Genomic DNA, 27,215 nt, shown 5'->3' with positions numbered 1-27,215 from the left:
CTACAAAGTGGAGGATATTATAGCTTCGGTAATAGGTCTATGCTTCTTTTTGGAGGATTTTGCCAGTCCAACCCTGTCATTTTCACGGTCAAATACGCTATAAAATTTTGACATGAAAATATCTCCCAGGATCCATAGTTGTCCAGATTTAGTAGTCAAGTCCATGGGCTGAAAGCCGGTCAAGCACTGTGATGATTTCGCTGTGTGCTCCTGAAACCATAAAGGACATATTAATGCACATACGGTACTGTGTGTTACCTAGGGCCTATAGCATACATGTCAAACTCTGGGCCAAATCAGTCCCGCTTGGTGATTATATTTGCCTCGCGACACCAGAACCACCACCCTTATGTGAGGCTCTGCATGGAGGACTTTGTGGGGCCCTTTATGCTGTATAGAAGGCAATGTGGGCCATTATACTTTATGGAGAACTATGTGAGGCCCATAATACTATAAGGAGGACTATGTGGGGCTCATTATACAGTACAGGGGACTATGTGAGGCCATTATACTGTATGGGGGACTATGTGAGGCCATTATACTGTATGGGGACTATGTGGGGCCCATTATTCTGTATGGAGGACTATGTGTGGCCCATTATTCTGTATGGAGGACTATGTGTGGCCCATTATTCTGTATGGAGGACTATGTGGTGCCTATAGTACTGTATGGAGGACTATGTGGGACCCATTATACTGTATGGAGGACTATGTGGGGCACATTATTCTGTATGGAGAACTTTGTGGGGCCCATTATACTGTATACTGGTTGGCCTGCGACTTTGTCCAAGTTTTTCATTTTGGCCCTCTGTGTGTTTGAGTTTAACATCCCTAGACTATAGCATGGATTACTGATTATTGCGCACATACCTTCAGTACATACTGCTCCGGAGTTATGGTGTAGTCTCTGTTATCAATGGTGAACGTCACAGTTGGAAGTTTGGATGCTTGTCTGCAGTCTACTGTGAACTATGACATACAAGGAAGGCATGAGTATTAGACAGACCACTGGGACTGCATTTCCCCATTGTTGTACCAATAATCAGTTTGTTTCTTATCCAAAGGTATTACAAAATATCAGTTACTTGTAAGAAAAACTATTGCTCACTGAAGGATGTTGGAAGATGTCCACTAATTAGTGACAAGAGCTTAGTAAACCACAGCAATGGTACTACTGAACATTAAATATACTGTATGTATATATATATATATATATATATATATATATATATACTGTATTATACAGAGTCCTGCTGTACCATTTTGTTTGGAGATTATGAAGTCATAGCAGCTTGCACCTGTTCACACTTGCTTTATTCTGTTAGGAGGTGCAGGTCAGTTTATGTAGTATATTATTGGAGGTTGTTGTGGATTGTACCAGTGCTTCTATCCCTTCCTGAAATGTCTATTTTCCGTGTTTGCGTTTTTGTTCTTTACTTTTCTTCTTCCAAGTGCCATAACTAATTTTATTTTTCTGACGATATAGCCATTCGAGGGCTTGTTTTTTTTGCAAGATGAGTTTTTATTTTGAATGAGACAAGTCATTTTATCATTTGATGTACTGGAAAGCCGAGAAGAAATCCAAGAGCAGTGAAATTGTGAAAAAAGTACAATTAGACAATTGCTTTATGTTTTTTTATACTTACCATTTTTTTTTGCAACGTTACAGCGACTGAAAAAACGTAATTCTGGCATTTAGATTTTAGTCTCATTATGCTGTTTACCGATTGGGTTAACTAATTCTATATTTTGATAGATCGGACTTTTACAAATGTAAATATACCACATATGTGTATTTTTTTATTTCTTTATTTTTAATGGGACAATACGGGGGTAATTTGATATTTTTATTTTTTTTTTACATTTTTAAACTTTATTTTTAACTTTTCATTGTACTTGTTAGTCCCCCTAGGGGACTTGAACCTGCGATGATATGATCGCCTGTGCTATGTACAGCAATACCAGTACGGCTGTATATAGCAAAAATCACAGTCTCCGATGAACACCAGCCAGAAGCTGGCATTTACAGGGGTACCGTCGTAACAGGCACAGGAGTGTTCAGTAGACCCCTGCCAGTTAAATCAACTCATCTCGCACTGTAATTGCGTCACATGGAATGACGCTCCCCCTGCCACCACTCTGTAAATGCCACTGTCAGAGACTGACAAGAAAGAAGGTCAGGTAACTGGCACATGACGTAACTGTATGTCATATATCAGTAAGGGGTTAAATTTGTAGGCATTTTGCCTGGGAGAGGCATCTTTGATAAATATCAGGTTTACGGTCCCATCAAAGAAAGCCTTGTTACTGCTGATGGGCTGTCGTTCGTGAATTGTCCAAATTGTGTGCGAAATACCTTAATTGTATCAGTATATTCCATATATCAGTAATGCAGTTCAAATTACATAGTCAATGTTTGCATATGTCTCATCACTTGCAGATTGCTGCTGTATTCCTTTGTTTGTAAAAATGAGCATATAGAGTATATATATATATATATATATATATATATATATATATATATATATACAGTACAGACCAAAAGTTTGGACACACCTTCTCATTTAAAGATTTTTCTGTATTTTCATGACTATAATTTCCTCCGGGATAAATAAAGTATATCTTATCTTATCTTATCTTATCTTATCTTATAAAAATTGTACATTCACACTGAAGGCATAAAAACTATGAATTAACACATGTGGAATTATATACTTAACAAAAAAGTGTGAAACAACTGAAAATATGTCTTATATTCTAGGTTCTTAAAAATAGCCACCTTTTGCTTTGATGACTGCTTTGTACACTCTTTCTCTTGATGAGCTTCAAGAGGTAGTCACCGAAAATAGTCTTCCAACAATCTTGAAGCAGAGATGCTTAGCACTTGTTGGCCCTTTTGCCTTCACTCTGCGGTCCAGCTCACCCCAAACCATCTCGATTGGGTTCAGGTCTGGTGACTGTGGAGACCAGGTCATCTGGCGTAGCACCCCATCACTCTCCTTCTTGGTCAAATAGCCCTTACACAGCCTGGAGGTGTGTTTGGGGTCATTGTCCTGTTGAAAAATAAATGATGGTCCAACTAAACGCAAACCGGATGGAATAGCATGCCGCTGCAAGATGCTGTGGTAGCGATGCTGGTTCAGTATGCCTTCAATTTTGAATAAATCCCCAACAGTGTCACTAGCAAAGCACCCACACACCATCACACCTCCTCCTCCATGCTTCATGGTGGGAACCAGGCATGTAGAGTCCATCCGTTCACCTTTTCTGGGTCGCACAAAGACACGGTGGTTGGAACCAAAGATCTCAAATTTGGACTCATCAGACAAAAGCACAGATTTCCACTGGTCTAATGTCCATTCCTTGTGTTCTTTAGCCCAAATAAGTCTCTTCTGCTTGTTGCCTGTCCTTAGCAGTGGTTTCCTAGCAGCTATTTTACCATGAAGGCCTGCTGCACAAAGTCTCCTCTTAACAGTTGTTGAAGAGATGTGTCTGCTGCTAGAACTCTGTGTGGCATTGACCTGGTATCTAATCTGAGCTGCTGTTAACCTGCGATTTCTGAGGCTGGTGACTCAGATAAACTTATCCTCAGAAGCAGAGGTGACTCTTGGTCTTCCTTTCCTGGGGCGGTCCTCATGTGAGCCAGTTTCTGTGTAGCGCTTGATGGTTTTTGCAACTGCACTTGGGGACACTTTCAACGTTTTCCCAATTTTTCGGACTGACTGACCTTCATTTCTTAAAGTAATGATGGCCACTCGTTTTTCTTTACTTGGCTGCTTTTTTCTTGCCATAATACAAATTCTAACAGTCTATTCAGTAGGACTATCAGCTGTGTATCCACCAGACTTCTGCACAACACAACTGATGGTCCCAACCCCATTTATAAGGCAAGAAATCCCACTTATTAAACCTGACAGGGCACACCTGTGAAGTGAAAACCATTTCCGGTGACTACCTCTTGAAGCTCATCAAGAGAATGCCAAGAGTGTGCAAAGCAGTCATCAAAGCAAAAGGTGGCTACTTTGAAGAACCTAGAATATAAGACCTATTTTCAGTTGTTTCACACTTTTTTGTTAAGTATATAATTCCACATGTGTTAATTCATAGTTTTGATGCCTTCAGTGTGAATGTACAATTTTCATAGTCATGAAAATACAGAAAAATCTTTAAATGAGAAGGTGTGTCCAAACTTTTGGTCTATACTGTATATATATATATATATACATATATATAGTATATATACAGTGGCATGTAAAAGTTTGGGCACCCCTGGTCAAAATAACTGTTATTGTGAACAGTAAAGCAAGTTTACATAGTTTACATAGTTTATAAGGCCGAAAAAAGACAAGCGTCCATCCAGTTCAGCCTATTTCTTGTGCACTGCAGCTATTCCGCAGCGTTGATCCAGGGGAAGGCAACAAAAAACCATGCGGTATAGGCCAATTTACATCATTGAGGAAAAATTCACTTCCCGACACCAATCTGGCAGTCAGATTAAATCCCTGGATTAATTAACTAAGCATAAGATGTAATTTTATTGCTCTCAAGAAAGGTGTCCAGGCCTCTCTTGAACTCTTTAAGTGAGTTGGACATCACCACTTCCTCTCCCAGAGAGTTCCAGAGTCTCACGGCTCTGACCGTAAAGAATCCCCTTCTATGCTGGTGCAGGAACCTCCTTTCCGCCATACGCATAGTGTGCCCCCTCGTCTTTGTCACCATCCTTGGTATAAACAGGTCTTGGGAGAGATCTCTGTACTGCCCCCTGATGTATTTATACATGTTTATGAGGTCTCCCCTAAGCCTTCTCTTTTCCAATGTAAATAGGCCTAATTTTGACAACCTCTCTGGGTATTCTAGTCCCTCCATTCCCTTTATTACCTTAGTCGCCCTCCTTTGTACCCTCTCTAGCTCCAATATGTCTTTCCTGAGCACCGGAGCCCAGAACTGTGCACAATATTCTAAGTGCGGCCTTACCAGCGCTTTATACAGAGGAAGAACAATGTTCTCATCATATGCCCCTATTCCTCTTCTGATGCATGCCATGACTCTATTTGCCTTCGCAGCTGCAGTTGAAGATGAAATGATCTCTAAAAGGCCTAAAGTTACAGATGACACATTTCCTTTGTATTTTAGGCAAAAAAATATATATATTGTCATTTTTTACATTTTAGAAATTACAAAAAGGAAAATGGGCCAATGCAAAAGTTTGGGCACCCTAGGAGATTTGTGTACTTATATAACGTTGACCAAGGTTTCAGACCTTAATTAGCCTGTTAAGGTTATGGCTTGTTCACTATCATCGTTAGGAAAGGCAAGGTGATGCAAATTTCCCAGCTTTAAAAATACCCAGCCTCCTCTAACCTTGTGCCAAAAAACTGCAGCCATGGGTTCTTCTAAGCAGCTGCCTAGCACTCTGAAAATGAAAATGGTGGAGGCCCACAAAGCAGGAGAAGGCTATAAAGAAGATAGCAAAGCGTTTTCCAGATGCCCTTTCCTCGATATCAGAATTTAATTAAGAAATGGCAGTTAACAGAAACAGTGGAGATGAAGATAAGGTCTGAAAGACCAAGCAAAATTTCAGTGAGAACTGCCCATAGGATTGCTAGACCGGCAAATCAGAACCCCTGCTTGACTGGAAAAGACCTTCATAAAGATCTGGAATTGTGGTACATTGTTCTACTGTTCAGAGACACCTGCACAAATATGGCCTTCATGGAAAAGTCATCAGAAGAAAATCTCTCCTGCATCTTCACCATAAAATTCAGCATCAGAAGTATGCAAAAGAACATCTAAATAAACCTGTGGACTGATGAGGTTAAATTAGAGCATTTAGTTCACAGTGACCAAAAGTATGTGTGGAGAAAAAAGGACACAAAATTTCAGGAAAAGAACATCTCGCCAACCATTAAGCATGTGGGTGGATCAATTATGCTTTGGGGTTGTGTTGCAGCCAATAGCACGAGGAACATTTCACAGGTAGAGGGAAGAATGGGTTCAATGAAATTTCAGCAAAATCTCAATGTAAACATAACATCATATATAAAAAAAGCTGAAGTTGAAAAGAGGATGGCTTCTACAAATGGAAAATGATCGTAAACACTTGTCAAAATCCACAATAGACTACCTCAAAAGGCGCAAGCTGAAGTTTTTACAATGACCCTCACAGTCACCTGAACTGAACATCATTGAAAATCTGTGGCTAGACCTCAAAATAGCAGTGCATGGAAGAGGACCCAGGAATTTCACAGAAGTGGAAGAATTTTCCAAGGAAGAATGGATGAAAATCCCTCAAACAAGAATTGTCTGGCTACTAAAAGCGTTTACAAGCTGTGATTCTTTCAAAAGGGCATGCTACTAGGTACTAACCATGCAGGGTGCCCAAACTTTTGCATCTGTCCATTTTCCTTTTTGTAATTTTTAAAATGTAAAAAGATGAAAATATATATTTTTTACCTAAAATACAAAGGAAATGTGTCATCTTTAACTTTAGGCCTTTTAGAGATCATCTTTTACATGCCACTGGGTATATATATATATATATATATATATATATATATATAGTGAGGAAAATAAGTATTTGATACACTACCGATTTTGCAAGTTTTCCCATTTTTCCCACCTACAAAGAATGGAGAAGTCTGTAATTTTTATCGTAGGTACACATCAACTGTGAGAGACTGAATCTTAAAAAGAAATCCAGAAAATCACATTATATGATTTTTATATAATTAATTTGCATTTTATTGCATGAAATAAGTATTTGATACAATAGAGAAATAGAACTTAATTTTGGTGCAGAAACCTTTATTTTCAATTAGAGGTCCGACGTTTCCTGTAGTTCTTGACCAAGTTTGCACACACTGCAGTAAGAATTTTGACCCACTCCTCCATACAGATCTTCTCCAGATCTTTCCGGTTTCAGGGCTGTCGCTCGTCAACATTGAGTTCCAGCTCCCTCCAAAGATTTTCTATTGGTTTCAGGTCTGGAGACTAACTAGTCCACACCAGGACCTTGAAATGCTTCTTACGGAGCCACTCCTTATTTGCCCTGGCTGGGTGTTTCAGGTTATTGTCATGCTGGAAGACCCAGTCACAACCCATCTACAATGATCTTAATGAGGGAAGGAGGTTGTTGGCCAAAATCTCAAGATACATGACCCCATCCATTTTCCCTTCAATACAGTGCATTTGTCCTGTCCCCTTTGCAGAAAAGCACCCCCAAAGTATTATGTTTCCCCCACCATGCTTCACGGTTGGAACGGTGTTCTTGGGGTTGTACTCATCCTTCTTCTTCCTCCAAACACGGCGAGTGGAGTTGATAACAAAAATTTCTATTTTGGTCTCATCTGACCACATTTCCTTCTCCCATGCCTCCTCTGGATCATCCAGATGGTCAATGGCGAACTTCAAACGGGCCTGGACATGTGCTGGCGTGAGCAGGGGGACCTTGCGTGCCCTGCAGGATTTTAATTCATGACTGCGTAGTGTTGAGACTGTGATCCCAGCTCTCTTCAGGTCATTGACTAGGTCCTCCCATGTAGTCCTGGGCTGATTCCTGACCTTTCTCAGAATCACCCTTACCCCACAAAGTGAGATCGTGCATGGAGCCCCAGACCAAGGAAGATTGACAGTCATCTTGTGTTTCTTCCATTTTATAACAATTGTGCCAACAGTTCTTTCCTTCTCACCAAGCTGCTTGTCTATTGTCCTGATTACCGGTCTTGTACAGGTCTACAATTTTGTCCCTGCTGTCCTTAGACAGCTATTTGGTCATGGTGGAGAGGTTGGAGTGTGATTGATTGAGTGTGTGAACAGGTGTCTTTTATACAGGCAACAAGTTCAAACAGGTACAATTAATACAGGTAATGAGTGCAGAGTAGGAGGGCTTCTTAAAGAAAAACTAAAAAGTCTGTGAGTGCCAGAATTCTTGCTGGTTGGTAGGTGATCAAATACTTATTTCATGCAATAAAGTGCAATTTAATTATTTAAAAATTATACAATGTGATTTTCTGGTTTTATTTTAGATTCTGTCTCTAACAATTGAAATGTACAGTACCTACGATAAAATTTACATACCTCTTCATTCTTTTTAGGTGGGAAAACTTGCAAAATTGGTAGTGTATCTTCCCCACAGTGTGTATATATATATATATATATATATATATATATATATATATATATATATACATACATATATATATATATATATAATATAGTGGTAGATGGCTCACTCAGCTGCACACGGAGGTAGACACAGGTACACTGTCTCTTTAAAACTTTAGGTTGGTTTATTAAAATGCAGCATAAACCAACACTGAGTCCATAATAGAAAACACAGCCCGCTGGGCAAAACAGGAAAACAAAGCAAAATGGCAACACAAAGCACAGTCCTTGTGGTAGCAGGGATCCGCCTGCTCAGCATTCTGCAACTCCACGTGGTTCAGGCTAGCTCCACACAAGAATGTCTGGAGTTCCTCTCTCCAGACCTACTGAACACTGAATGTCTCTGCAGGCCGAATATTTAAACCTCCCAGACCACACCCTGAGGTGGAGATATGGTGAGTGACCTCCCGCCCTTCACGATGGCCATTCACAAAAAACACTCCCTTTTAATGGAGGTTTAACCCTCTCAGCAAATAACATGCTGGAGCACACTTCATGGTTTCAATTCACGGAAGCTAATAGCCTCCGTGAAACATATCTTCCCTCTGTCACTTTACCAGTGACTTTGTCACAATATGTATATATGTGTGTATATATATATATATAATTTTTATTTCTTTTTTTTTAAAGCATAAAAACTATAATTCTGGTTGGGTGCTTTTAAAATACTATTTATTTATTCTTTGCTATAAATCATTTTATAACACCAAAGTATTCCACTGCATATTCTACAAGTCTAAGCATCTGTTCATTTGGTCTTTGCAGCAGTACAATTTCTTATGTATTTTTCTATGACACACGAATGCTAAGTCAAGTAACATACAGTTTATTTCTATTGGTTGGCAATGGCATTTGTCACATAGGATAAGTGACACAATTATGCAACTCAATGTATCCACAATACGGAAACCACTGAGGTTGCAGCAAAAGTCACAAAGGAGAACAATGAAAGTGCATGTAAGTTACATGATGTAACTGCAACAGTGGAAGTTAGGGGAAAAAAAGTTGGGTTGTGTCTTCATGACACTCTTCAGGGAGGCATCTTGGACACAATCAATATGGTAGTTTCATGGGATACATAATTTAGCACGAGTATTTTGCTTATGATACAAAAGCTATAAAGACACATTCGTAGAGATGCAAAAGAACAGTTCAATGACTGCATCATCGTAATACCCAATACAATCTCAGCATGTAATATTTTTACCTCTCCAAATAACAAAGGTGTAGCCCCAATGAGATTCTGCAACCTTTTAACGTCAACAGTTGGTCCGGTAATAAGGGAAGTGCCTGAATCAACTATAGCCTCACATCCATCAGGACAAAATGCTACTTTCCCATGAACTTTGATACTGCATGAAAACAAGAGACATGCTGAGATAAGATCATTAAAATATACCTATATAGAACTATCGTTATAAAATTACCTAGTGTTTAAATTAGAATCATGTGTTAAATTTATTTTGACATGTTTTGTTTTTTTCTACATCACAATTGAAAAAAGACATAGCTCCACTCATTTCTCAACCAATTATGAATTTTCTATCGCTAGATTATTTATAACCCACAATGCCATTTGTTGTGAAAAAAGCCCCTTTTTAAATGCAGATATAGTGTCTGCCATTACTATCTCTTGCGATAGGGAATTCCACAGTCTGACTGCTGTAACTGTAAAGAATCCTTTCCTATTTAAATTACAGAACCACTATTGCTCTACACTTAACAAATGTCCCCTGATCTTTTGTAATTTTTGGGGAGGAATAAATTATGTGTCAGTCCTTTGCATTGACCATGCATGCATTTATACATGTAAATGAGATCTCATCTGCAATGTCTTTTTCTTTTTTTTTTTTGCTAAACAAACCAAACTTGAACCTCTCATTATGAGAAACCTTGCATAACATTTAATACTTTAGTTGCAGCCTTTGAACCGACTCTAACTTCCCAATATCCTTTTATAAATGTGGAGACCAAAACTGGACCCTATAATCTAGATGTGAGCTTACAAATGATTCATAGAGGGGTAATAATAAGCAAATAGTTTGAATTTGCCTGTTCGCGTGGATTTTCCTGGGATATTTGATTTGCGGAGAATTATTATTATTCTGTGCAAATTTAATGTCCCTTATTATGCTCTTGGGTCTTTTTACATTAGATGTAAAAATGAACATGAAAAAATCTTTACTCCCCCAACCGCTCAACTCTCCGGCCCCTCTGTTCCTCACAATCAGCCATCTGGTCCTCGCCAGATCTTCAGATCGATGCAGAATGCACTGAAAACCCCACATGTGCATGAAAGGTCACGGCGCACCCCGTGATGGCACGACACCGTGACATTTCAAGCTCCTCATTAAATCCGGAAGTCCTGGCTCAGTGTGAGAGGCCCAGGAATATTAGCACAAGCAGCAATGATCTGAAGATGTAGCAAGAACCAAACAGGTGACACCGACAGGCCGAAGAGGTGAGTGGTAAGGTGAGTGTAAAGATTTTTTTCTTTTATGTCTTTAACATTTTGATGGCCTTTTATGGTTCAGAAAAATGACGGCCAGGATTCTGCTAAATTCACGCAGAAGCAGATTACAAAAAAAAATCAGTATTTTGTAACGTGTATTTTTGTAAAATTTAAGTAGAATTAAGTTCCCTTCAAATTGATTTGTTCATCGCTAGTAATAATATATTTCATTACAGAAATCTTGCTGTTTTCGACCCATAACTTTTTTTTTTTACATCTATGGAAGTTATTGTGAAGGGGGGTTACCATTTTCTGAGACCCATAACTTTTTTTTTTCTTTGCATATGTGGAGCTGGGTGAGGCCTTTTTTTAATGTGCTGACCTTACATTTTTATTGACACCATTTTAGGGATACATATGGCATTTTGATTGCCCGTTATTGTTCTTTTTGGAGAAGTCCGATAACCAAAAAGCTGCAATTCTGGCATTTCAATTTTTTCTTTTTCAGTATTCAATGTATGATCTCAATAATTTTATATTTTGATTGAATAGAATTTTGTGGACTTGGAAATACCAAATATGTTTGTCTTACTCATTTATTATTTTATATGGGGAAAAAGGGCAATGATTCAAATTTTAATAGCATCTTTTTTTATTTTTACTATATTTTTTAGTCCCCCTAGGGGACTTTCACCTGCAATCGTTCGATCACTTATACTATATACTTGCAATTCCAACATATTGCAGTATATAGGAAAATCTCAGTTCTCCTTTGGAGCTCAGCCTGTGGCTTAGTGTTACAGTAGTTGCCATAGTAAGCCATAGGTTCTCCGCAATAGTGTTGTGGAGGGCCGATTGAAGACAGTGCATGTGCATCAGCAATGACATTATTTAAATGCCGCTCTTAGAGATTGAACTGCGGTGATCGGAGTTAGATCTGGCCGCTGCAGTTACAGACACATTCCAGCTATGTCATACTGCCAGTCACTGACTTCATAAATTCATTATTGACCTATGACGAAAATGTACATTTCTTAAACAGGTTACAAAGTTTTATCAAACATTTTGTAGCATGCTTTTGGAGATTTTTACTCAGAAAGTTTAGTGCACATGTAGTCGGGATAAACCAAAATTATACAGATTTGTTTAAAATCTTGAATACATTTTACCACCACTCGTCATAGGCTTCGCCAGTTCAATTTCCTGTTTAGGATCAAGATCTGGAAGAATTTTATCGAGCACTCATACAAACTAATTTATCACTGCTAGACATTTTGTGTCTGAACAAGATAATTATCCAGAGTTCCAGTAGTGTTCAAAATAATAGCAGTCCAATATGACTAACCCGATTAATCACTGTTTTTGTTATAAATTATATTACCACATGTCAAACAATTTACCAGTTGGTGCAGTAGATTCTAAGAAAACCACCAGACTCAGCATTCATGATCTGCATGTTTTTGAGTCTGTGTATTTGAATAATTAATTGAAAGGGGGTGTGTTAAAAATAATAGCAGTGTGGAGTTCAATTAGTGAGGTCAATCATTCTGTGAAGAAACAGGTGTGAGTCAGGTGGCCCTTATTTAAGGATGAAGCCAGCACATGTACATGCATTTCTCCTTGAACATGCATTTCTCCTTGAAAGCCAGAGAAATATGGTTCGTTCGAGACATTGTTCAGAAGAACATCGTACTTTGATTAAAAGTTGATTGGAGAGGGTAAAACTTATAAAGAAGTGCAGACAATGATAAGCTGTTCAGCTAAAATGATCTCCAATGCTTTAAAATGGAAATAAAAACCAGAGAGACATGGAAGACTACCATTCGAATGGGATCGCGGGATCCGGCAGGGAACTGCACGTCACAGGGCCCTGTCACGTGCAGGGGAGGTGGGGTGAGTATAGAAACTAAGCTAGTAGGCGACCATTTCTTGGCATCCCCCGGGCGCGAAGCTTGCCAAAACTAATTTAATAAAAAGGTTTTACACAGCAATCAGACCGCTAATATGGGCCATACAGGTAAGTATAGATTCACATTTCTATCACCTGTATTATTATTATTATTATTTATTATTATAGCGCCATTTATTCCATGGCGCTTTACATGTGAAAAGGGGTATACATAGCAAATACAAGTACAATAATCTTGAACACAATGTGACAGCGACTGGTACAGGAGGAGCGAGGACCCTGCCCGTGAGGGCTCACAATCTACAAGGGATGGGTGAGGATACATTAGGTGAGTGTAGAGCTGGTCATGCAGCGGTGGTTACTGCAGGTTGTAGGCTTGTCGGAAGAGGTGGGTCTTCAGGCTCCTTTTGAAGGTTTCCACTGTCGACGAGAGTCTGATGTGTTGGGGTAGAGAGTCCCAGAGTAGGGGGGAAGCACGGGAGAAATCTTGTATGCGATTGTGGGAGGAGGAGATAAGAGGGGAGTAGAGAAGGAGATCTTGTGAGGATCGGAGGTTGCGTGCGGGTATGTAACGGGAGACTAGGTCAGACATATATGGAGGAGACAGGTTGTGAATGGCTTTGTATGCCATGGTTAGGGTTTTGAACTGGATTCTCTGAGGAATTGGGAGCCAGTGAAGAGATTGACAGAGAGGTGAGGCCGGGGAATAGCGGGGGGACAGGTGGATTAGTCGGGCAGCAGAGTTTAGGATAGATTGGAGGGGTGCAAGAGTGGTAGAAGGGAGGCCACAGAGCAGGAGGTTACAGTAGTCGAGGCGGGAGATGATGAGGGCGTGCACTACTGTTTTTGCAGATTCATGGTTGAGGAATGTGCGGATCCGGGAGATATTTTTCAGTTGGAGTCGGCAGGAAGTGGAAAGGGCTTGGATATGTGGTTTGAAGGAGAGATCAGAGTCCAGGGTTACTCCAAGGCAGCAGGCTTGAGGGACTGGGGAGAGTGGACAGCCATTGACATTGATAGATAAGTCAGTTGGGGGGGGTGAATGGGATGGCGGAAAGATGATGAATTCTGTTTTTTCCATGTTAAGTTTTAGAAATCTAGCAGAGAAGAAGGATGAAATAGTGGACAGACATTGTGGGATTTTGGTTAGTAGGGAGGAGATATCGAGTCCAGAGAGGTAGATCTGTGTGTCATCAGCATAGAGGTGATAATGAAAGCCATGAGACTCTATGAGCTGTCCCAGGCCTAAGGTGTAGATGGAGAAGAGCAGAGGTCCTAGGACTGAACCTTGAGGGACACCGACAGATAGGGGGCGAGATGAGGAGGTGGTGCGTGAGTGGGAGACACTGAATGTCCTGTCTGTTAGGTATGAGGAGATCCAGGATAGGGCTAAGTCTGTGATGCCGAGAGATGAGAGAGTTTGTAGTAAGAGGGAATGGTCCACTGTGTCGAAGGCAGTTACAGGTCTAGGAGGAGGAGGACGGAGTAGTGTCGCTTAGATTTGGCGGTTAGTATGTCGTTGGTGACTTTAGTCAGTGCAGTTTCAGTAGAATGGTGCGGTCGGAAACCAGATTGTAGGCGGTCGAAGAGGGAGCCCATGCCCATATTAGCAGTCTGATAGGTCCCAGGGGGTGACAGATTCCCCTTAACTCATGTTTTAGAACACACTGCTATTATTTTGAATACTACTGTATTTCATGTCCATTCAACACATTGTACCTAGATTATGTGCAACATTACTTACTTATCAAGTCGAATTTGCCAATACCCCTTATCAGTAAGGGGAATCCAGTGAATTGGTCCTTTGTACAGAGAGTGATCTATCCCCCCTAATATAAGTTCCCCTCCATATTCAAAATTGTCATCTCTGTAAAACAATTCATAGTAGGTTGAAAATATTGAAATAATTAATCACAGTGTTTTTCGATATTATAGCTGTATACCTACTTATTTAAATGGAAGGAAAATATTGGCTTATCCACTAGATGTTGCTTCATTATCTGGTCAAATACTGGAACTGCATTACCAACAGCAAGTGAAGGGTATCCAAGACCCAACACTCCATCAAACTGTGCCAGTACAAAAGTCCTGCCTGGCTCCATGACTGACTGGCCAAAATCCTGCCCAAAAATTGTCAGGTTACTGATCTGCATGAGAACAGAGAATAAATTATTATATATTAGCTCACACTCTATCATGGTCTCAACTATAAGACCATGGTGGAGCATCAGCGCTCTGCTGTTATTAAATAAATGAATTCCACTGTGGCTATACACATAAAAATGTGAGGTTCTTAGTCCACATTTTGATCAAGGTATGTATGCCAACCAGGGCCGCCATCAGGGCATTACTGCCCCACTTTTGCTTCTGCTCACCGGACCCCATGGAAAGGATTCGGTCGGATCAGTAATTCAACTTGCGTCCTCAGACGCACGTTCAGTTGACATCTATTGCCGTGCAGGAAGCCAATTATTAGTTTTAACCGCCAGCCAATCCGAGGCCAGCAGCTAGCGTCGGCGTGTACGTCACTGGTGTATGATGTCACTGCCATGCACCGGCGCATCCGCGCCTCAAATGGATGAGAAAGAGGACACCACTGGACCGTGGCCAGGTAAGGAGAAAAATTTTTTTTTTCTTTTTTGTACTGAAAGCCGAGAGGACACAACGGGGCCAGGAATGAGAGGACACAAGGGGCCAGGAATGAGAGGAGACTTGGGGACCAGGAATGAGTGGACACTTTGGGCCCAGAATGAGATGACACTTGGGGCCAGAAATGAGAGGACACATGGGGGCCAAAATGAGAGGACACAAAGGGCCAGGAATGAGAGGACACAAGGGGCCAGAATGGGGCACGTTATTACAGGAAGGGGCTAGGATGTGGGACATTATTACTGTAGGGACCAATTAAGGGATATTATTCTTGAGGATACTGTTTTCAGTGGGGGAAGGTCTTGTTACTGTGCAGGGTGGCACTATGTTGCTTTTTTTTTTCATCTGGCGTAGTGTATAAGTTGGGGAAAAATTGGGGAATGTGCTCTGGAATCAGTGCTGTAAATAACTGTGTTATTTTTGGCAGAGATGAGTCCTGGCTGGAAGAAGTGATGGCGGTCTTCACAGGATGAAGAAGAAAAGAAAAGATGAATATCTTCAACTAGAGATGTCACTGGTGAGCCAGAGTGTTACCTGTATACTTACACTATATACTACATACAGAACTCCTGTATATAATTTCACTGGTGATCACTGTATTATCTGTACACTTGCACTATATACGGAGCTCCTGTGTATACTGTCACTTGTGATCCCTGTATTACCTGTACACTATACACTATATACAGAGCTCCTGTGTATAATGTCACTGGTGATCCCTGTATTACCTGTACACTGCCACTGTATATAGAGCTACTGTGTATAAAGTCACTGGTGAATCCCTGTATTATGTGTACACTTACACTATACGTTGTATACTACAAGTATGTACAGATCTCCTGTGAAATGGCACTTATGGTAATATTAGTATTGTGTTTTTTTTTATTAATGATCAGTATTGTAGTACTCAGTCACTATGTGGTGGTAATATGTGATCTGGTCATGATGTGGCAGTATTTGTATCTTGTATGTGGTATTATTCAATCACTATGTGGTGGTAATATGTGGTCTGGTCATGGTGTGGTGGTAGTTGTCCATTATGTATGGTAGTATTCGGTCACTATGTGGTGGTAATATGTGGTCTGGTCATGATATGGCAGCATTTGTTCCTTGTATGTGGTATTATTCGGTCATTATGTGGTGGTAATATGTGTTCCAGCCATGGTGTGACATTATTTGTCCCTTGTATGTGGTAATATTTGGTCACTATGTAGTAGTAATATGTGGTCTGGCCATGGTGTGATGGTATTAATCCCTTTTATGTGGTATTATTGGTAATTTTAAAAAATGTATTTGACACATTCCCTTAAAGAAAAATAAATAAAAATACACCTAAAAAGAGTATTGGGTATTTTATTCGGTATCTTCTTCCTGCCGTCTGGATACACAGATGGCAGGAAGAAGAGTAGAGGAGAGCCCTGCCAGAAGATTCTACCCCGTTGTGGTGGCAGGCTTAAAAACCTTTTGGCCAAAACAAAAACTGATGGCTATGTATGTGATATGGTGTTCGATGGTAACTGTTAATTTGTGATTGGTAAGGACGTGGTGCAGAAGTGGACTTTTTCGAAGACTGGGTGGTGCGACTGTGGAAGGTTTGAGGTGTGGAAATGGAGCTGGGGTTGTACCTGGGCGGAGTCTCAAGGGGGCTCAAAAATTTTGCTATTATAGGGCCCTGAAATTCCTGGTGGCAGCCCTACAAGGCGACCTTTTTCAGATGTGAATCTAAATTAAAGACTCACCATTATTTTTGCCTAGCTCTTAAATGAGTTGGGGAAGAAAAGAATCTAGCTATAACTTTGCTCTAAACTATAGCTCCCAGCAGATGGGCACACAAAAATTGATCGAAAGGTTGACTAAGAACCTCACGTTTTTTGACTGTGTAGCAATAGTGACATTCATGTATTCAAAAATTGCAAAGTTCTGTTGCATAGTGTCTCTATATACATTTGTATCAATGATGCTCTAAAAATAAATAACAATAATAATAACATTTTACTTGCACCTACAGTACAGACCAAAAGTTTGGACCCACCTTCTCATTTAAAGATTTTTCTGTATTTTCATGAGTATGAAAATTGTACATTCACACTGAAGGAATCAAAACTATGAATTAACACATGTGGAATTATATACTTAACAAAAAAGTGTGAAACAATTGAAAATATGTCTTATATTCTAGGTTCTTCAAAGTAGCCACCTTTTGCTTTGATGACTGCTTTGCACACTCTTGGCATTCTCTTGATGAGCTTCAAGAGGTAGTCACCGGAAATGGTTTTCACTTCACAGGTGTGCCCTGTCAGGTTTAATAAGTGGGATTTCTTGCCTTATAAATGGGGTTAGGACCATCAGTTGTGTTGTGCAGAAGTCAGGAGGATACACAGCTGATAGTCCTACTAAATAGACTGTTAGAATTTGTATTATGGAAAGAAAAAAGCAGCTAAGTAAAGAAAAACGAGTGGCCATCATTACTTTAAGAAATGAAGGTCAGTCAGTCCGAAAAATTGGGAAAACTTTGAAAGTGTCCCCAAGTGCAGTTGCAAAAACCATCAAGCGCTACAAAGAAAGAGGCTCATATGAGGACCGCCCCAGGAAAGGAAGACCAAGAGTCACCTCTGCTTCTGAGGATAAGTTTATCCGAGTCACCAGCCTCAGAAATCGCAGGATAACAGCAGCTCAGATTAGAGACCAGGTCAATGCCACACAGAGTTCTAGCAGCAGACACATCTCTACAACAACTGTTAAGAGGAGACTTTGTGCAGCAGGCCTTCATGGTAAAATAGCTGCTAGGAAACCACTGCTAAGGACAGGCAACAAGCAGAAGAGACTTGTTTGGGCTAAAGAACACAAGGAATGGACATTAGACCAGTGGCAATCTGTGCTTTGGTCTGATGAGTCCAAATTTGAGATCTTTGGTTCCAACCACCGTGTCTTTGTGCGACCCAGAAAAGGTGAACGGATGGACTCTACATGCCTTGTTCCCACCATGAAGCATGGAGGAGGAGGTGTGATGGTGTGTGGGTGCTTTGCTGGTGACACTGTTGGGGATTTATTCAAAATTGAAGGCATACTCAACCAGCATGGCTACTACAGCATCTTGCAGCAGAATGCTATTCCATCCTGTTTGCGTTTAGTTGGACCATCATTTATTTTTCAACAGGACAATGACCCCAAACACACCTCCAGGCTATGTAAGGGCTATTTGACCAAGAAGGTGAGTGATGGGGTGCTACGCCAGATGACCTGGCTTCCACAGTCACCTGACCTGAACCCAATCGAGATGGTTTGGGGTGAGCCGGACCGCAGAGTGAAGGCAAAAGGGCCAACAAGTGCTAAGCATTTCTGGGAACTCCTTCAAGAATGTTGGAAGACCACTTCCGGTGACTACCTCTTGAAGCTCATCAAGAGAATGCCAAGAGTGTGTAAAGCAGTCATCAAAGCAAAAGGTGGCTACTTTGAAGAACCTAGACTATAAGACATATTTTCAGTTGTTTCACACTTTTTTGTTAAGTATATAATTCCACATGTGTTAATTCATAGTTTTGATGCCTTTAGTGTGAATGTACAATTTTCATAGTCATGAAAATACAGAAAAATCTTTAAATGAGAAGGTGTGTCCAAAGTTTTGGTCTGTACTGTACATATTCATGTAATACTATACGTAATGCTGGCCAATTTCTAGATTATACTGCATGGTGAAGCATCACTGAAATTGAGCTGGTTTTACTGTAACAATTTTGACTAGAAGTTGATTGTTAGCAAACAGGCCAGGACCTACTTTTTCCTTCAATATTCTATTTAGAAATGTAGGTATTGTGCCACTGCTGCAGTGACATATTTATGCCACAAAAATGTTATATTTACGGCAACCAGGGAGTGTGCCTCAATGAAATAACCATTTTTCTGAGATTACGGTTCAGTCTGAAGACCAATTGTTGGATTTGAGGGAGAGAAGGGAGGGAGTGCTCCCTGTCCACCCATTCATGTCTTCAACTGACCAATTAAGCTCATTAGGAACCAGCTTGGCAAGCTTAATAAAAGGTTTGTAAACTTTTCCCACAGTGCTCCCGGCCTGTTCCAAGCCCTTGGGAGTCACCACTATGAGGGATGGGATAAGGTATGATGTGTTACAGATTCTAGGAAGTAGACTCTGTCAGTGAGGGACACTGTTGTTATTAGCAAAAAGGCAGTCAGTCAATGCCAGAAAGTTATAGAATATGTCCTCACAGCCATCTCTCTGACTTAAAGGAACCTGTCACGTTGTACATGCAGTCCAATCAGTGGACACCATGGCATAGAGAAGGAGAAGCTGAGAAGAACGATATATAGGTTTGGTGGAAAAGATTCAGTATAACTTGTATTTTATTAATTGAAATCCCTGGTGTTTGTATATGAGTCCAGTGGACGGCCCTACTCTATATCTTTGCATGCACAATCATAAAGGGAAGACTGTCATTCACTGAATAGGACCACCCACTGGCCAAATTGTAAGATTTACTGAAAATGTATGTGATCAGCTCCTCCTGCTCTATAACATTCTGCCTGCATATCAGATGCCAGATTTAACTTGACTGGCTCACTTTAAGGAACCATGCTGCTTTATAATGAAAGCAGAAGTTTTCATGAGCTATATAGTAGATCTTGTACCTTAGGTATCTAAGTATGGTCTAGCCACATTAATTCTTACAACAAATGTCATAAAGTATATTACAATGGAACAAAAACGTTTGTAAATTGTGGCACTGACTCATATAATGTCTAGGAAATATATTGAAAAAAACATAGAATTTCTCTTACCCGGAGTGTATCTTTACCTGATACACCAACAAGTTCTCCAGTGCCATAGTGTATTGAAAAGGTTCTCCCACCATGATGATAGGAATTGGATAGAAAAGAGTGGAACTTCTCGTGCACACCTGAAGATACATGAGGACACATGATTTGATCTTGTCTTATACAAGTAAAATTATAAAAAAAGTAAAAAAACTACTTATCCTACATGTATATGCTCTACTTGTAAATGGACATGTCATGTTAACAGCACAGTGTAGGGAAATGTTGCGTCTGTCGTAGGTGCATACATTTTTTTTAATACATACGGTAAATAGAGATTCATAACACATGAATAAATTAGATATATGACATTATCTTTGTCCAGTATGGAGGAGTCGCTATAGGTGAATAATGAGAGAAATTATGCTCTTTTCAGTGACAATTCACAGCATACATTGGCTTTATGCCGAAGGAAAATCTGCTCCACAGGTCCCAATTTACGTTGCAGATTATTTATGCAATGAATGGAGGAGTTTCGCTAACATCTTATCCTATCCACTCTGGATTTTCTGATCACAAATCTATAGTGGAAAATCTACCGAATATTTGCAATTTGGGAAAATACCCAGAGGTTGGACCACCAATCCTAGGATCAATGATTCATTTTACATGCTGAATATTTTGGTTGGGAGTTTGGATGCCATAATTCTCAATCCTTATTTTTTCTAATTACCCATTAGAAGGGGTTGTCAGGGACATACAGTTGTGCTCAAACGTTTACATACCTCGGCAGAATTTTTCCTTTCTTGGCCTTGTTTCAGAGAATATGAAGGATAACTAAAATACTTTTTCTCCACTCTTGGTTATTGGTTGGGTGAAGCCATTTATTGTCAAACTACTGTGTTTTCTCTTTTTAAATCTTAATGACAACCAAAAAGATCCAAATGACCCTTATCAAAAGTTCACATACCCCAGTTCTTAATACCTGTATTGCCCCCTCTAACATCAATGACAACTTGAAGTATTTTGTGGTAGTTGTGGATGAGGTTCTTTAATTTCTCAGATGGTAAAGCTGCCCATTTTTCTTGGCAAAAAGCCTCCAGTTCCTGTAAATTCCTGGGCTGTCTAGCATGAACTGCGCGCTTAAGCTCTCCTCAGAGTGGCTCAATGATATTAAGGTCAGGAGACTGAGATGACCACTCCAGAACCTTCACTTTGTTCTGCTGTAGCCAATGACATGTCGACTTGGCCTTGTGTTTTGGATCGTTGTCATGTTGGAACGTCCAAATACGTCCCATGAGCAGCTTCCGGGCTGATGAGTGCAAATTTGCCTCCGGTATTTGCTGATAACTTGCTGCATTCATCTTTCCTTCAACTTTTGCCAAGTTTCCTGTTCCTTTGTAGCTCACACATCCCCAAAACATCAGCGATCCACCTCTGTGCTTTACTGTAGGAATGGTGTTCCTTTCATCATAGGCCCTGTTGACCTCTCTCCAAATGTAACATTTATGGTTGTGGCCAAAAAGTTCAATTTTGGTCTCATCACTCCAAATTACCTTGTACCAGAAGTTTTGAGGCTTGTCTCTGTGCTGTTTGGCGTATTGTAAGCGAGATACTTTTTGGCATTTGTGCAGTAATGGCTTTCTTCTGGCGACTCGACCATGCAGCCCATTTTTCTTCAAGTGCCTCCTTATTATGCATCTTGAAACAGCCACACCGCTAGTTTTCAGAGAGTCCTGAATTTCAGCTGATGTTATTTGTGGGGTTTTCTTTGCATCCTGAACAATTTTCCTGGCAGTTGTGGCCAAAATTTTTGCTGGTCTACCTGACTGTGGCTTGGTTTTTACAGAGCCCCTGATTTTCCATTTGTTAATCATACTTTGAACGCTGCTGACTGGCATTATCAATTTCTTGGATATTTTTTTGTATCCCTTTCCTGTGTTATACAGTTCAACTACCTTTTCCCGTAGATCCGTTGACAATTCATTTGCTTTCCCCATGACTTACAATCCAGAAACGTCAGGGGCTTCATGAAAGATGTAAGAGTCTGTCTGGATCCCAGAAATTCACTCAGCTTTTATGCACACACACTGATTACAAGCAAACAGGTCACAGGTGAGGATGTTACCTTTAGTAGCCATTCAAACCCATTTGTGTCAAATTCTGTGCATATTATCAGGCCAAAATCACCAGGGTATGTGAACTTTTGATCAGGGTCATTTGAATGTTTTTGGTTGTCATTAAGATTTAAAAAGAGAAAACACAGCAGTTTGACAATAAATGGCTTCGCCCAACCAATAACCATGAGTGGAGAAAAAGTTTCTTAGTTATTATTCATATTCTCTGAAACAAGGCCAAGAAAGGAAAAATTCTGCTGGGGTATGTAAACTTTTGAGCACAACTGTACACATTGATTACTTATTCACTGGATAGGTCACCAATATGAGGTCAATGGGGGTCCAACTCCTGGCAACCTCACCTATCAGCGGTTTATTTGCTCTGGCAGTTGTATAAATAGGAGATAAGGTGCAGCACTTGGCAGCAGACACTAAACAATGTACAGCTGTGTTCCACCCAGTATATTGCTGATATCCAGGGAGGGGAGGAGGTGTCTTAAATAGTAGCGAGCATTAGCTGATAGGTCAAAGCAAATAGTATAATTTAAATATAGGTAAAAACATAAAAATGTATGTTGATAATTTGAGATGAACAGTGAATGGAAGAAAGCATATATAATTAATAATAATAATAATAATTTTTATTTATATAGCGCCAACATATTCCGCAGCACTTTACAATTAAGCGGGGACATGTACAAACAATAAATTCAATACAAGGTGAGACAGTTTAACAGTTTAACAGTTACATCAGGAGTGAGGTCCCTGCTCTCAAGCTTACATTCTACAAGGAAATGGGGGGACACAATAGGTGGAAAATGCTTGTTATTTCAGGTCAGGCAATTATAATAAGTCGGGATTATCATATAAAGCTGTATGATCCGGTCATCAGCCTGTATGTTCAAGTGCAATACTCAATTACTGAGTGCAGCTATCGTGTGCATGGAGGGTGTAGAAACAGATGAACAGTAGGGGGCAGATTCTGAATAGTATTTAGGAGGGAACAGGGGAAAGTTAGTTTACTGGGTATTTGAGATGGTAGGCTTGTTTAAAGAGATGGGTTTTTAAAGCGCACTTGAAGACATTGGGGCTAGGCATCAATCGGATCGTCTGGGGTAGAGCATTCCAGAGAACTGGCGCAGCACGAGAGAAGTCTTGGAGACGGATGTGCGAGGTTCGGATTATTGGGGATGTTAGTCGTAGGTCATTTGTGGAACGGATGGCACGGGTAGGACTATAGACTGAGATGAGAGAGGAGATATAAGGTGGTGCAGAACTGTGGAGAGCTTTGTGGATGAGAGCAATGAGTTTATATTGGACCCTGTAGCGAATGGGTAACCAGTGTAATGACTGGCACAAGGTGGAGGCATCGGTGAAGCGGCTGGACAAAAATACGACCCTGGCTGCCGCATTCAGGACAGATTGGAGAGGGGAGATTTTGGTAAGAGGGAGACCGATCAGAAGAGAGTTGCAGTAGTCCAGACGAGAGTGAAAAAGAGCGACAGTAAGAGTTTTAGCAGTTTCCAAAGTGAGATAATTAGCTTTCTTTTAGCCTTTTAACTTGTTTTTAACCTTTTAACTTGTTCTCATGCCCCTAATGTTCTACTGATGTAAAGAGGGGATTATTTTTACCACAGTCTTATATGTTATAATGTATACTTTTTTATACACTGAAAATATTATTTTCTAGAATTAGGAATAAATATTTTTTATTTCACCAGTTATTTAAAAAATGCCAGAAAACATGGGATGTATACCTTGGGTAACACAATTACCTTTTGTTCAATTTTTGATATGTGTGCAGATCTATGCAGTGTAAGTACAAGTACATGGTGTATCTGTAGAGTTAGCAATTGTGAGCAACTGCCTGTTCTTTATTGAACTATAATGTATGTTTTACATAACTTACGGCATGCTTCACTGACACAGAAAGAGGATGGGATCCAGAAATTGGAAGATCCAGTGTCGAACACCACACTGAAGTTCTGTGGAGGAGTCCCAAGACTAATCTGTCCAAAGTACTGAGCCTGCAAGGATAAAAAGTATGGCTGGCTGGGATATAACAACAGACATTCTCTAGGACAACACTAGTGAATGACGGAGAACTAGTCATCAGTCTTGCTTCATTCTTGAGTCACAACTCCATGGTATAATGGTAGTATTGCCAGAATCACACTCTTTACCAGTAAAACCAATCTGTAGGTCTTGCTAATGTCATGAAGAGCCTTTTTAGATATGGAACTTATGCATTTACTGTAGTCTGTTTTCTACTCACAACTTCAGCGCCATTTTTATTTTATTCACTTAGAAATAGGTGATTTACAAAATGGTTAATAAAACATTAAATATACTCTATAACATGGCTTCAAGCAGGATCTTCACTTGAATTCATTTTGCAAGATATATCTAGGAAACATTATAATAACCACTTAAACCTATTTAAAGGTTGTGATGGATCACAACAACATCTCTGCTTTCGTCAAGAGATCAGCACTACGTGTCAATGATTTGTGCTTGATATTGCGCTTCAGTTTCCTTGGAAGTGAATGGGGCTGGGCTGCAATACCAATATAGCCTTAGGACTGGTTTGTTATTGTTTCTGAAAATAATGGTCATGTTTTTCGGATTTTGTACAACCCTTTTAACTAACACCTCTGTCCTCCATAGCTTGCTGTAGACCAAGTTTTCCAAAAATAAAGCATTATCTCTTAACATTCAAAGCACGTTTTTTCTAGCACATTATCTGAATCTTGTTTGCAAGTTTCAGATACCTAAAATAGAATGTGACATGCCAACCTCAAGTGTTACGTTCCAGGGCTGTATTACCAGGAGATTACAGATCTAGTGCTTATTCCTTAGCTAGCTCCCCTCAAAGAAGAGCTGATCTGTGTCTGCTTAGATGCAGCAGCACTGCTATGTCGACAGACACCCGGCAGTCATGTTAACGCTAAGGCCACAGCCCCACTATCAGTATTTGGTCAGTATTTTTTCTTAGGAGTAGGAGCCAAAACCAGGTGAGGAACAATCAGAGAAAAGGTATAATAGAAACAAGTCACCAATTCTGCATTTATCACCCACTTCTGGCTTTGGCTTCCACTCCTGAGAAAAAATACAGACCGAATACTGATAGTGGGGCCGTGCCCTAAGTCTTATAAAAGCATCGGCAGTGCTGAAGTTTTTGGCTACTGCATAGCATTTATCGAGTGCTATGTCTCTAACAAAGAAGACAGAGGTGGTAATAAACTGCTTCTGTCTTCTCCCCAGGGTTCCCAACTGTGTTTCGCTTTGTACAGCGGGGGACTGGACCTACTCTTGCTAAATTGCAGGAGCTTAAACTATGTGACATAAATTTACAATGGCGCCGGGTTAAAGCCGCGGACCAAGCACATAAATTTGAGGCACTTGGTCGTTATTGGGTCAAATTACTACAATTTGTAAGTCTCTTCTCGACAGGTGATTAAAATATTGTGCAATGATGAGATAATGTTAATGTACTCATACTTATGATAATTGTGAGAGATTTATTCTGCCCAATAAAGGATTTGTACTATGCAACATTAAAGGACACCAATGCTGCACAGACATAATTGTCTTTTAGTAGGTCAAGTATCAAATAATGTACAGCCTGCTCAGCAACAGGCGGACTGGAAGAACATGGGGTCTGCTTTCCATCACCCTGTACCTCATTTACAGCTAAGATTAGATATTTATGTTGAGTGATTCCTGTTTCTAAAAGCAGTTATTACTCATAGAAGAATATATTCTCATTCATAATATGTCATAATAATCATGTAACATCCTGATCCCCTCACTCCTCCCTTGACAAATGGAAGACAATATCAGAACATAACACAATGTAATTGGCAGCTCAAAGATGATTCAGTTGATGCCCCCATTAACATATATATCCAGCTTTGCTGACTACTTATTGAAAAGTACTAAGCAATGGGGTTTAGAAATATAGGAAATTTGAAATATTGGCATTATCCCCTTCAAAAAAAATCAGTAACAAAAGGTGCTAATGTCTGTTCTAAATCTTATATTTATATTTCTATCACAGTTTTTTACTGCACAATCATCAAAAATCAAAATAAGACAAAATACATATCCTCATATGATCATATGTAGGAACTGGTACTGATTTGTACTATTTTTAATTTTTATCTTTATATGTTGGTGAATTAACATCTGTGTATCATTAACAGCACAGCTAAACACTTTAATGGCGCGTTTTGTACAATTCTGTACAATTTTGTACTTTCTTTACACATGGCTCGAAAAAAATAATAAAACCTATTTTCATTAGCCTTAGCTTTAATTGAATTATGTTGTAACATTTTTCCAATTTACAATAAATTGCTAGATTATACATAATTACCTTTTATTTAGAATGTAATGCAATAAATTAAATACAATTTTAGCTGACACACATTTGGATTAAAAAATAACTTCCCAGTGTCCCATGGTATTACTTTTGTACATTCTAACCCAATGGTCCTGTGTGTTAGACATGGATGCCACAACCCAGGATCCTTATTGTTACAGTTACACTTACATTCATATAGTCAAACAGATATTCTGCTGTTGATCCAGCTGTCAATGAGAGAGAATCTGGGAAGCATTGAGAATATTTCTGAGCAAAGACGTGGGTTTGGTGATGCAGCCAAAATTCCTCTAGTTCATTTCTTTGCCGTAGCTGCTGACGGATTGTTTGGACTTTCACCAGAGGGATTCTGAAAGAAATCATTAGAAATCTCATCTGCTTTTATCATCAGTGGAGTTTCATAATACCCATTGACATTTTGAGACTCCGTTTAATTATCCATTGGTGAACTCCATTTAATTATCCATGATCCTTGGAGCCCTAACCTTCAGCATCATTTTGACCTGTCAATATTTAAAAAAAATAAGCCCTATATTTTTCACAACCTGTATGTTCCCAATAATTAATCTCTAACAATTTATCCATCACGCAAAGCTATTTTCTAAATATGGTAATTTTCTGCAAGTTCATCAAACATTTTGGTTAACTATGCCACTTAGAAAGACACTAACTATATACAACATACATACGTGGTGAGAGTTCTGAAATGTTCTTACCTATGTAATGCTGTGCTAATATGGATGCAGACTACAAGTATAATTGCGAGCTTCAT

General features: G+C 39.7%; 1 protein-coding gene across 1 annotated transcript; it reads right to left on the bottom strand.

The window, feature by feature from the left end:
* Positions 1-27,215, bottom strand: LOC141165048 (cathepsin E-like). Its single transcript, XM_073650695.1, has 9 exons — positions 27,160-27,215; positions 26,615-26,792; positions 23,969-24,086; positions 19,967-20,085; positions 14,471-14,670; positions 14,268-14,390; positions 9,370-9,514; positions 870-968; positions 1-210 (listed from the first exon to the last, which is right to left on the bottom strand). The coding sequence occupies exons 1-9, from the start codon at positions 27,213-27,215 to the stop codon at positions 1-3; spliced, it is 1,248 nt and encodes a 415-aa protein (XP_073506796.1).

The sequence above is a fragment of the Phyllobates terribilis genome, unplaced genomic scaffold (assembly GCF_046119375.1).
Source record: "Phyllobates terribilis strain yellow unplaced genomic scaffold, ASM4611937v1 Scaffold_11__3_contigs__length_659146591, whole genome shotgun sequence".
Classification (NCBI taxonomy): Eukaryota; Metazoa; Chordata; class Amphibia; order Anura; family Dendrobatidae; genus Phyllobates; species Phyllobates terribilis.
The sequence above is the reverse complement of the archived record's forward strand: the minus strand, read 5'-3'. Positions and strand labels throughout refer to the sequence as shown.